The sequence below is a fragment of the Cervus canadensis genome, chromosome 1 (assembly GCF_019320065.1).
Source record: "Cervus canadensis isolate Bull #8, Minnesota chromosome 1, ASM1932006v1, whole genome shotgun sequence".
NCBI classification, from domain to species: Eukaryota; Metazoa; Chordata; class Mammalia; order Artiodactyla; family Cervidae; genus Cervus; species Cervus canadensis.
In genome coordinates, this window is record NC_057386.1 from 48936986 (window position 1) to 48950630 (window position 13645).

The following is a 13645-nucleotide window of genomic DNA, read 5'->3' on the forward strand; positions in this document are numbered from 1 at the left end:
CATCTACTCAACGTCTCCAAAATAAGCAAATTTACTTAGCACATGCTTTTCTATGTAGTAAATAGCTTTGAAAACAAATTTGAAATACGATTTTTCTTTACAGAAGTTTCAAAGATTAAATAAATCATCACTGGAAACTAAAAAGGAATATAAAGACTATATCAGTGTCTTAAACTGAAACATACACAAGTTTTCTCACAAGGAATGTTATAAAATAAAGTTAAAGAAGTACCTAAGATAATAGTTAAAAGAAGTACCTGCTCAGTAAAAATTTCCTGTGTGAAGACAGTCTTCATCCTGCTCAAGGAGCTTGGCTTAATTACAATCTAAAACAACCAAAACACAACACTGTAAAGCAATTATATTCCAATAAAAAACAAAGAAAAGAAAGGCTCTTTTTTACAAAAAAAGAAAAAAAAATACAAAATAAAGCAACCAAAAGATTTCAACAGCAGATGAAAATAAAATATATGAAGCACAATTTTACTTAACGTTCAAATACTCTACTTCAGAAGTAGCTTCTCAAACCTAACACTAAAATGTGTTTTTCCTCAGGAACCAAATATGAAAGTACTTAGTGGGATTTCCCTTGAGATCCAGTGGCTAGACTCTGAGCTCCCAATGCAAGGGGTCCAGGTTCGATCCCTCATCAGAAAACTAGATCTTGCATACCACAAGATATGGTACAGCCAAATAAATAAAAGAATTTTTAAAGTACTCAGTAAACATATCATTACTACATTTTAAGTCAGTGGGAAGAAGTGGATTATTTAATAAATGGAGGTGGGATAGCTCTCTTTCTGGATAATACAAATAAAGATTTGCATATGACATCATACCCCATATTAACTTCAAATGTATTAAAGATTTAAATGTAAAACATGAGGCCACAAAAACACTAGAAGAAAATACAGGTGATCATTTCTATTAACCTGAGGAAAGAAAAGCACTTCTAAGCATAATAACAAAATAAGAACCACAAAAGAAATACTTAATATATAACACACATAGAAAATAATAATTTTCACATGGCAGAAAAGACTAGGAAAAATCATCTGCAACATATTATACTTTTCCATCTTTAAGACAATAAGGATTATAATATGCACCACTGATTTAATAGTAGCTTTTCAAGTAAATAAAGAAGGGCAAACACTATCACACTAACATCATGCATCAACTATAAAATGAATCCAAGTTTCAATATATGGTAAAATATGTGTCTTGAATCAATGAAATACGATATACAAGGCATAACAGCATATCATTTATATATAAAGAGCACTTCTGAATCAGTAAAAGGAAAAATAAATCCATAAAAATCCCTATAGAAAAACCGGGACATCAATAAACCTTTTAAAAAGAAATAAACCAACTAAAACACATATATTGTTTAAAAGTAACCAAAAAAATCTCTATATAAACTATAACAATAAAAAATAATAATAACTAGTAATCAAAGAGATGCAAAATAAGACCATTTTTCATCAAATTTGCAAAGATTAAAAAGAATGGTAATGCCCAGTGATGGTGAGAAGTTAGGGAAATATGCACTCTCATTCACTAACGAGAACAGTTACACTGGTATAAACTTTCTGGAAAATAATCCGGCAATATTCATTAAACATCTTAACATCATCATACTTTTACTTAGCACTGCTTTCTATAACTTTATCCTAAGGAAGTAATCCAGAAAGTGTTTGAAAATATACATGTATGGATGCCTGTGTGTATATTTACATACATAGGATATTCATCTAAGCATTATTCAGAAATTAGAAAATCTACATGGCAAGTAAAGGAACCATTAAAAATGTCACGATCAGCCCACACAATAACTGCAATGCAGCCACTGAAAATTATGTTGTATTAGAATATGTATTGATATGAAGAAGTGCTCATTATATATTGGTAAGTTCATTAAAACCACTTATATATATCAATATAAAGAAAGAACAGATACCAAACTATTAATAGTACTTGACATCTCTGAACATGGAATTATAGCTTTCCCTTCTTTACTGTGTTTTCTAAGTTTTCTACATAGAAAATCTATTATTCTCATAAATAATATTTACATAATGTATTTTTTTAGAGAGCTCCTGTAAAGTTTCAAACTATTAAACAACTAAAATTACTTCAAAATGAAAACAACCTATTTACTTAACATTACAAGAAAATGTCCAGCTTAGAAACATCTTCTTTAGAAAGACGATAAGAGGAAATTACCTTCATTCCCAAAGTGGAACAGACCAAATCAATGATAGCACTGAGCTGGTTGCTATGAAAGTACATAGCAACCAATAATAACATCTCCCCAAAAGAAGCAGAGACACCTGAAGTACTGTTGAAACAGAAAAGAAAACGTGAATTTCCAAAGGAAGGTTAAGAAAACTTACTCAGCTATCTGATACAAATGAAGTCATCTTACCTTTCAAAGTAAGCTTCTTCTTTGATCATCCAGCTTAGCCAAACTACCATCAGCTGCTCCTGTTCAGGAGTACTGTTAATATAGAAAAAAATATCAGAAGTCACTGGTCTAAATCAGATATACTAGCATAAGAATAAAAAAACATTCTGGAATTATCTTTGGTGGAAATTATTTTTTCCTCAAATTACTTGCTTGTTGAATTGGCCATTAATTATCATTGAGATATGCAGTAGTTCTAGAGAAGAACAGAGGACCATAACTTTTCTCCATTAATATAAACAGCCAAACCCTCTCAAAGTCTCAGTTACTACTTTTGCAGGTTGGAGAAAATAAACTTCCTCACATTCCTTAGAAAAACAAAGGTTCTCTGGGATTAAAATGTTAGAAGAACTAACAGCTGATACTCATTTCCTATAGAAAAAAATTGATAGTGTTGAAACTTAGTCATTAAAAACTCAGAAACTGAGTATGAGGACAAAAGTCAGACCATCTTTTACCTGGGAAATGAAATTTAGTTTGCAGAGGCATTTTGAGCAGAAGTCAATATTAGAGGGAAACAAGTGATTACTATTCGAAAAAGTAAAAAGAGACAGCCAGGGGCTAACCATATATGAAGAATGGTAATAGAAATACATGAACACTGACTAGTTTAAAGCAAATTCCTAGGTTTAGGTTGAAATGCACAGGTCAATTTTGATCTGTAATAGTAATTTTCATTGATCCTCTTCTACTTCACCGCAGTGTAAACAGGAAAAATAAAAACCAACCACAAAGCCTGATACCCAAAACTAAGAAAATTAAAAAGGCTATGCTCAACCATACATAAATTTCTCTACTTATAAAAGACAATGTTATGTAGTAGAAAGATTACAGCCTTTAGAGTCTGCCAGACCTGAGTGGGAATCGCATCTCTGCCAATTACTGTTAGTGTGACCTTGAACAAGAAATTTAAATAGTCTTCTTGTACTTTAGCTCTCCTACTTTCTCCTTCTTGTACTTTAGCTCTTCTATAAATATACACCCACCTTACAGAAGTAATGAAGATTAGAGATAACACTTAGAAATTACTTTAGGTAATATATAAGTATATAACTGAATCACTCTGCTATATACCAGCAACTAACACAACACAGTAAACTGACTATACTTCAGTAAAATAAACTTTTTTAAAATTTTTATTTATTTATTTGGCCACACAGGATCTTAGTTGTGGCATGTGGGATCTAGTTCCCTGACCAGGGAGCGAACCTGGGCCCCCTGCATTGGGAGCTCAGAGTCTAGCCACTGGATCACAAGGGAAGTCCCAAAAATAAACTTTTTAAAACAAGAAATTACTTCAGGTAAAGAGAAAACACTTCCTTTCATGTACTTAGTTTCTCATATTCCTAAAACACACCACTCAAATTACATCAAAGGGATTTTCTTAAAACACACAAAATGCACAGGATGATAATGAAGGACAATACCACAAAGTATTGGAAAGCTGGAGCCAGTAAGGAAGAGGAGGAGTAACTGACTAAGCAGACAAGAAAGCAGAACACCAAACTGGCAGGAAGGAAAACCAATCTACCACTACACCACAGAATCCCCAAAGGGCTCAGGAACTGGCACCTCCAGGCAGTTTTGGGAGTGAGAATGAAGACAGAGACTAAATGTAGACAGTCTGTACAGGCAGTGGCCCTCCAAACCAACCCTCCATTCAGTGGAAACAAGGCTGATTCTCTGGAAAAGGTAAAAGAGGGTATCGCTGAACTGATGGACAACCAGGGCTTTCTGGAGCGCCTTTGGGAAAGTAGAAGAATTAAGTAAACAATGCAGGCTGAGATCTCCCAGCCCTTAACCCTCACTTTTTAACTTCGCTTATGGATTTCCTGTCAGGCCTTCGCTCTCAGGCAAGAAAACAGTCTTTTCCAAGACTCTGAAAAGTCCGAGAGCTTCTCATTTATGCGTTCAGAAGTTCTAACTTGCCTTTTAGTCTCCTACTCTTAAATATGAACAATCAAGCATTATTAAACCTCTGAGAAAAATAGAGACCAAAAAAAAAAAAAGGGCAGAAAAAAAGAAACTTAAAGAAACAGTACAAATAAGACCCCTTCAATCATTATGGGTAATATCAGAGAAACCATGCCACCATGAAGCAGTAGACACTATAAAGAAGAAATAAGAAGAATAAAAATGAGCTCTTAGATGTTAAAAACTAGATGGAAGATTGAGAAAAAAATCCTAAAAGGTAATATGAGCAATACCTTTTTGAAGTGATTGAAATGTTCTAAAATTAGATTGTGGTAATGGCTGTACAACCTTGTAAATATACTAAAACCTATTAAATTGTACACTTTAAACTGGGTGAATTTTATGGTATGTAAACTGTGTCTCAATAATGCTGTTTTTTAAAAAGCAGAACAAAACAAAGATAAGGAAAGTAAGAAAGAATAAGAAAATAAGATGATCACTTCAGGAAGCCCAATATCAAAACAAGAGGCGGTTTCAAATAGAGAAATCCATGTGAAAGACAAATTAGTTCAAGACATTTCCTACAATTGACCAATGTGAGTTCCCAGGTTGAAAAGGTTAACTAAATACCTAGGAGAAAGGATAAAAACAGACCCATACAAAAGCACATCACCCAGAAATTTCAAAACCCTAGAAACAAAAAGCTAATCCTTCATGTTCCCATATTTTAAAAAAACAAGTCACAAAAAAAGGACCAGAAATCAGAATGTTACTAGATTCCTCAACAGTAACACTGGAAGTTAGAAGACAATACAGCAAGACTTTCAAAATTCTCAAAGGAAATTATTGCCAACTTAGAATTCTATACCCCATCAAACTATCAACCAAGTGTTAAAGTAAATTAAAGACATTTTCAGAAATAGCCCATCCCTAAATAATTTACCTCCTACATACCCACTCTAAAGAAGCAAAATGAGGGAGCAAATGAAAAAAGATGGAGACATAAGATGCAGGAAATAGGAGACCCAACAAAGAAGAGTTAAAGCGAGTCCCCAGAATAATAGTGAAATGCAATTCCAGATGAGACCTGTGTATCTGGTGCAGAGGCAACCAGTTCAGATGCGAGGGAGTCAAAACGCTTCAGGACAGACTGCCTCAAGAAAACGAAACAAACAGAATAACTAATGAGCCTGAACATCTTGAGAGGAGGGTTAGATTGGCAGAGAGTTTGAAACTGCATTAATCTAAGTACATAAAACACCAAGCAAATGAAAAACAAAGAACAAAAGCAAACAGGACAATTCTTAATGGAAAAACATGTTTTGCATAAGAAAAATAATCATCTACCGCTTGGCTGAGCTCCCAAGGGTGTAACATAAACAATAATGTACTGATCAAAGCAAAATAATAATAACTATGTACAGGGAGAATGGAGAGATACGAAGGATACAGAGAAGGTTAAGGACAGAGAGAAGGAGAACTAACTCCTCACTCTCATAGTGGGACTTCAACGAATACTCCTAAAACAAAAAAATCAGGATGTAGCAAATACAAACATAGTAATAAAGATGTGGGAGTCAAGACCAAAAGAATCACCTAAAAGAACTGAAAGAAGCTGCCTCTAGGGAAGTGGAAAACAGGGCAAAAGGGAATCAGGACTACCATTTGTCTCAAATCTTGAAGAGCTACTTTGAATCCCTTAAATGTATGTATATGAAACTTTGGTAAAGACAAACAAAAGAACTGGAAGACAGGAGATGCTAGTGATACCCTTTTATTAAATAATAATACCGATGTCCATACCTAGACCATTTTTGCAGTAAGTTAACTAATTCTATACATTGTTTTAATAAATAAACAAAAGCAGACCTTGGAAAAATAAAACAACTATATAGTTGGGTACCTGACAAGTGTAGAAAAGGCCAGCAGCATACAAAAGGAGAGTGAAACAAAGCGAACCCCAGCTGGTGTCGCAGGAGGACGGCTTGTCATCAACTGCAGTAATTGCTCAGCTTCTTCCTCAGTTGGTCTAAAAAATGAATACACTATTAGGTTTTAGTTTTTTCAGTTGAGAGAAGGAAGAAGAGGGGACTTCTCAACAGTTCAACCTTTCAGATACAAATCCTGAGCTCTGGAATGATATCTCACTATTTACAAAATCTATAACATCTTAAGATGTCAAAAGCAAAACTGCTCAGTTTGCAACCAGTGCTCTTCCTCAGACACAAATACAGGTAGTCCTCACTTTGCATGGTAGTATGGGACCATAAAAATAACCATGCAAGCTGAAACTGCATCATGACCTTAATAATCAGTGGGGAAAATTACAACCGTTCCATTACCTTTAAAATTTCTGTCAAGACATTACAAACTCTGTTGGTTATAATGCCTAAGGAAACTTTTTAAAACAGTAAAACTAATATTTATATAGCATTCTACAATTGATTATATTAGAAACATCAGGAATTCAAGTGTTGTCTTTATAAGATTTATCAAGAGTGTTTTAAACAGCCCTTGCCATTTTTTCATTGTATAACTTATAGAGTGAGCATCTTCTCTAGGCCTTGATGAATTATCATACCCTTCCTTTCTAAGTTTGGGTCAGCTTCCAACATTTCATCCTGTGTACTCTCAGTCATGAAATACCTGAGTTCCTATAATGCAAAGATTTTTGCTACCATCAGTCTTCTGGAGGTCTTCTTCCTTTTGGTCACAATGACTTCCCTCAAGTTCACCTTCACCAAATTCATCTGGCTATAATACCTAGGGCCTCTCAAATGTCAACATTCTCAGTCAACTATTTCTTTATATTTGGTTCAAATGTCACTTCTGCTGTTAACCACTTCCTCTTTCTTTGCTACACTTTCATTTTTATTGGCCAATTCCCTCTTTCAATTATTCACTTATGCAAAATATCGCATGGGTTTATTCATGGAGAGACAAGAAGGCGGCACTCCTACCCAACTTTGCTGTCTGCTCATGAACTGAGTGATAGTTGTATATGGACCAGTTGCCAAAAGACTTTAAAAGAAACCCTGTGATTGGTCATTGATCACAATGTGCCTCCACACAATGACATGTGGCTTGAAGTTTTCAATAAACTTTGTACTTTGATTAATGATAATAAATAAGAATTTGGTAAATGAATCACGGCAACTGATACATCAGTTGTTGAGGGAGCAGTGTTATTTGACTAAAGTATGTTAACTGAAACTCATATGTATTGGAGTCATGAAAAGTGAGGACTATATGTATAACAGTTGAGGACATTAATCAAAAAGATATAGTACTGTGTCTAAGAAATCTTGTGCTTAATAATTATATATCAACTTTGAAAAATCTTTGATCTCAGTTGTAAAAGGAAACAGGGCAGATTGACTTCAGCTAGCTGTATAGGTTACATAAAGGATCCCTCTCAGATCATTCATACAGTCATGTCAAGCTGTGGGCAAGTCACAGGTTTCTAAAACTGCTCTGGCTCCTCCCATATCTATATAATTCTATTTACGATCAGACTAAAATAGATGCATACATCCCAACTAGGAAAGTTCTCCCTTGGGACTTTCTTCTTGACATAGGTCAACTTACTAGCTGAGCCCAACAGAAAACCCAAATCCTCTGAATAAAAGGCCCATGGCTCACTTTCTTGGGATTAGAAACAAGAAAGTAAAATGACAAAAAGGTAAAAGATCAAATTATTGAATACTTGAGTCCAGCGATCCCCATCAAAGCACAGTACAGACGTAAGAGTGCACTGGCTTTCACAACATGCTCTTCTTTCAGCCCCGAATACACAGACACATTGGGCTCCATCTCCACATCAGCTTCTTCCACAATGCGGGTACTTCTTACTGTGGGAAGAATGCCCATCAACTCCAGAAGAAGCTGCCTTCTCATTTGCCAAAGGACAGAACTACTGGTCTCTCTTTTTCTCTGCAGGAAATATGGACCACAAAAGGAAGAAAGCATAGAGCACTTACTAAGTCAAAAGGAAGTTCAAACAAAGCTCTCAGTTAGACACCTGTAAATGATCCATTTGAAAATGAAAGTCGCTCAGTCATGTCCAATTCTTTGCGACTCCATGGACTATACAGTCCATGGAATTCTCCAGGCCAGAATACTGGAGTGGATAGCCTTTCCCTTCTCCAGGGGATCTTCCCAACCCAGGGATCGAACCCAGGTCTCCTGCACTGCAGGCGGATTCTTTACCAGCTGAGCCACAAGGGAAGCCCAAGAATCCTAGAGTGGGTAGCTTATCCTTTCTCCAGAAGATATTCCCAACCCAGGGTCTCTTGCATTGCAGGTGGATTCTTGACCAACTGAGCTATCAGGGAAGCCCTGATCCATTTAAGGAGACTGTCATAACTGCAGAATATCATTTTAATCCATCAAGCAAACTCACTGGATCATTTGACAAATATTCTACTCACCCTGGGCTTCCCTGGTGGCTCAGATGATGAAGAATTTGCCTGCAATGCAGGAGACCTGGGTTCAATCCCTGGGTCGGGAAGATACCCTGGAGAAGGGAATTGCTACCCACTCCAGTATTCTTGCCTGGGAAACCCTTGGACAGAGGAGCCTGGCAGGCTACAGTCCATGGGGTTGCAAAGAGTCAGACACAACTGATTAACTAACACTAACACTGCTCACCCTAATTTGGGCAGGTTGTCCAGAAAATACTAAATGAATGATGATTTGAAATGCAAAATATCATGTAAATGATGATTTCAAACACATAAAGACTAGTGGAGTCTTAAGTACAAAGTGCTCAGATTTGGGGCTTGGATTTAAACAACAGCCCTGCTATTAATTAACTATGTACGTTTAGATACATAAGTTAACCTCTCTGAGCCCCAATTTCCTTACATGAGAAGGAAACTAATATTGGATTAACAATATTTAATTCCCAGGACTGCTGGAGCTAGGAGTTTATACGCCTGTCACCCCCACAGCTCTTCAGGCAGTGACAACATCTACTCATACTCAGGAGGGCCTGATACATCATGCCTGACATATATCAAGCACTCAGTATCTGTTAGATGAATGAACTAACAAAGATGATAAGTATGAAAGCATTTCTAAACTACAAACGGCTCGGGAAAAGTTGTTATTTTTAGAGTGTTTCAGAGTAAAATATGGTAAATGTTGTTTTAAAACCAGTATTAGACACAAAGAATAATTACAAACAAGAGGCTTATACCAAGAGCTTAGCACAGTGCCTGAAATATGCAAGGTACACAAAAAATGTCAACCTCTTGCAAATTTTCAAATTAGTTTTTAATTAATTAATTAAATTAGTTTTCAAATGGATTATAAGAAGAACTTGGATAAAGAAAAGTATGGTGAATTAATGGCATAAAAAAACAGACTCTAGAAGGATCTAAGCAGTACACCTGTTATGTCAAGTTCACAGACCTCAACAAGTTAAAAACCACTCTGCATTATTAGTTTCTGTGTAGGGACAGAACTCTGTTCACAGTTATCATGAGATGTTTTTTGAAAAAGTACAATATTTTGCAAGTTAAAAACTCTTGTAAAATATAATATATATTCATCAATAAAGGGATACATGTAGTAGATACATACAATAAAATATTAGGCTTAGAAAGGAAAGAAATTCTTACACTTGCGATAACATGCATGAACCTTGAAAACATTGTGCCAAGTAAAAATAAGCCAAACGCAAAATGAGAAATATTGTATGATTGCACTTACACGAGGTACCCAGCATGGGCAAATTCATAGGTAGAGAAAGTAGAAGAGAGATTACCCAACACTGAGAGGAAGGGCGAATGAGAAATTATTGCTTAATTGGTAGAGAGTTTCTATCAGATGATGAAAGAGTTCTGAAAATGAACAGTGGTGATGGCTATATATATATATATTTTACCACAATAATTTACACATGTGTGTGTATATATGTGATTCATAGACTACAATAACAACTTATGGTGATGACCTAATATAGCAATTCTCATGTGTCTGACCCAGAAATCTGGAGATGACCAATATACTTCCATGGGGTCCAGAAAGTCAGAAATCTCTCAACATTACAGACTTTTTTTACTCATTTTCCCACAAGTATAAAGTGTAGCTTTTCCAAAGACTTCTATTAAGCCAGATGTTAAAGAGATTTGCTAAAATGTATAATGATATCACTTGGTAAATTTTTCTTTTGCAAAAAAATTAATTTTCTATTAAAAAAATGTTGTCACATTTAATAAGATTGGGATTATTTTTTAATGAATTAAATAAATATTTCAAAAATTTCAGTTTTCATTTCTAGTATGGTAAATATCAATAGATAAAGACCAACATAAAAGCTCTTTGTGTCCTCAATGATTTACTGTAAAATCTCAGGAAGTCCTGAGACTAAGAAGTCTGAGAGCCACTGGCCTAATGACATCTTTCTAAAAGTGTTTCTTCCTCCTTTACTAACTACTAACATAGCTTGATCCTTGACCTAAACACACATTTCTCCCTCACCTGCTGTCCATTTCGGATAAAAGTTCCAAACCAGGTCCGGACTTTTGCATTTGTTCCAAGAAGCAAACCACTAACAAAACAAACCAAGTCACTCACTCCATCTTCACTAGCTTCATTTTTAGTATGATCCAATGTCAAAGCCACTCCAAGACCTGGTAAGTGACATTCTTCCACCTAACAAAGCAAAGAAAACAAACTGAACTCAGTATCATAAAGAAAAGGGCCAGGATGATCCAGAATCTGAAACATCTAAAGTTTAGGGGAAGACATAGCACAAAGCACAAAAACCTAGAGAGGAACGTAATATATCTGGTATATAACTGTAATTCCAAATCTCTGCAAGATTCAAAAAAAAGTTCCTGGTCCTAAAATAGAGGCTTTGGTCTCATAAAAATAGTAAGATCTCTTACCACCATGCCTCGGACCTTCAGGGCCTGAGAAGGATTCATTTTACACAAGAAGCGTAAAGCATCCGTCCTCCGCCTTCCTCCAAGACTCTCTTCATCTTGTCGTTCTCCATTTTTGATCAGGCCCCTACAAACTGAACATTTAGTAGCCTCTGTTACCTTAAGCTTTGTAAGTAAGATGTCAGAATCAATGTTTTCAGCCTTGAGAATCATTCATTTACACAGATTAGATATTACAAAAGAAAAGGATCAGGAAACTTGAAAGCATAGCAATAGAAACTGGTTAAAATCCAGCAGAGTGAAAAGAGCCTCATAAAATGAAGTAATCCGTGGAACATCAAGTAGTTCAACATACTTGTAATTAGAGTCTCAGAAAGAGAAAGAGAATGAAAGACAAACATATATTTGAAGAAACTTTTCCAAACTTGATGAAAACTATAAACCCAGAAAATCAGTGAAACCCAAGCAGGAGAAACACAAAATCATAACAAGATACATCATAATCCAATCTCTGAAAACCAGTGATGAAGAAAAAAATCTTAAAAGTTGCCAGAAAGGATAAAAAAATAAATAAATAAAAGTAGCCAGAGGGAAAAAAGAAACATACAGAGGAACAGAGACAAAAATGACCATAGCCAAGAGAATAACATCTTTAAAGAGCTAAGAGAAAAAGTCAACCTAAACCTTCATGGAATAACCAGTAAATCTCTTAGAAACAAAAAGAAAATAATATTAATACTTCCATTTCACAAGTAACAAGTTAAGTACCTTGATGGAGATCACACAAAGAGTGAGCCACAAAGTCAGAAATTATGAACCCCAGATCTAGCGCTTTTTCCTCCTTGACTCTCAATTCGCAAAACATCTTGCTCAATAAATGTAATTTTTATATCACTCAGACCCAAACCACAATCTTCAGTCACTAGCAGTTTGAAACACAGGTGAAAATTTTAGTTGATTTTTCGCAATTTCTACCCTATACTTTTCTGCAAAATGACAGCAATAAGGCTAAAGCACGGAAGTCTGATTGTTGGTATTTCTAATCCATATATCTCATGTTACCCTCTGGCTATTTCACAGATAAATGTCCTCTCCTCTTTGTTCAATGAGCACAGAAATTATAGCCTCTATGTCTTTAATATTTTTTACTTCCCTATTATAGCACTGGTGACAAATGCAAAAAAAAAAAAAAAAAACGCTGCATACTCATTGTACTTACATTTGTAATTTCTAAACAATTTTGAATTCTCTAAACTCAGTATTTCTACAACTGTTTATTGTTTAGTCACTAAGTTATGTCCGACTCTTTGCAACCCCGTGTACTGCCAGGCTCCTCTGTCCATGGGATTTTCTAGGCAAGAGTACTGGAGTGGGGTGCCATTTCATTCTCCAGGGGATCTTCCCAACCCAGGGATCAAACCTGCATCTCCTGCACTGGCAGGCAGATTCTTTACCACTGAGCCACTTGGAAAGCCCATTTCTACAGCATTCACTAATAAATTTTCAAAAAATAAAATCTCAGATAAAACCTTATAAATGTTTCCTCTTAGCTCAAAAAATAGGTCTCACACACGCCCAAACAAATCTCTTTAATATCCCTTTTTGTTGTTGTTGTTGTTGTTTTGTTTTCTTTTGTTTTGTTTTTGGCCATGCTGCACAGCAAATGAGATCGTGGTTCCCTGACCAGGGATCGAACCCACACCCTCTCCACTGGAAGCATGGAGTCTTAACCACTGGACCACCAGGGAAGTCCCCAATATTCCACTTTAAAATTGCATTTACCCTCATTAAAACTATCAGGAACATTGGCCACCAACAGACACAAGAACCAGGCGCCGTTTCTAACATGGAGCAAGGCTTCAGCTACATCAACTATAGGAAGCAGGGAAGGGAGCTCTATAAGAAAACAAAATCAGTGTTATTACTAAGGAGTGATATTTCATTGTATTATACATTAAACATCTTTGACATTTCACCAATGTTATTTAAAAGCAATTAAATTAAGGTACTTTCTTTTCACAGTCTCGAGCTGACTTGTCCAGCAGGACAGCCACTAGCCACATGTGATTATTTAAATTAAGTTAAAAATAGATCAGCTCCTCAGTCACACTTGCCACATTTCAAGTACTCCATAACTACATGTGGCTAGTGGCTACTGTACTGAACACAGTATACAGAACACTATCATCGCTGCTGTGGTGGACGGTGTTAGTCAAAGAAGTTACTTTCATGAAAAGTTTCTCTGCATTTCTATATCTTCTATCTTCTCATTCTGATCATGCACACTTTTTATAAAGAACCCAAAAAATACAAAAAGCACAAAGAATAAAGATAAAATCAGCTCTAATCCCATCACTTAAAGTTAGTA

The 13645-nt window shown here is 35.6% G+C and overlaps 1 protein-coding gene across 3 annotated transcripts in view; it reads right to left on the reverse strand.

Moving 5' to 3' along the window:
- The window catches only part of INTS2 (integrator complex subunit 2), a 51805-nt gene that overhangs the window by 33207 nt on the left and 4953 nt on the right, over positions 1-13645 (reverse strand). For all 3 annotated transcript variants that reach the window (XM_043482261.1, XM_043482279.1, XM_043482270.1), the window contains exons 5-12: positions 13060-13173; positions 11281-11411; positions 10871-11044; positions 8091-8317; positions 6288-6413; positions 2432-2503; positions 2230-2344; positions 258-326 (exon numbers count right to left, since the gene is read on the reverse strand). In XM_043482261.1, the coding sequence (XP_043338196.1) occupies positions 258-326; positions 2230-2344; positions 2432-2503; positions 6288-6413; positions 8091-8317; positions 10871-11044; positions 11281-11411; positions 13060-13173 (1028 nt within the window). The remainder of the gene's footprint in view (positions 1-257; positions 327-2229; positions 2345-2431; positions 2504-6287; positions 6414-8090; positions 8318-10870; positions 11045-11280; positions 11412-13059; positions 13174-13645) is intronic.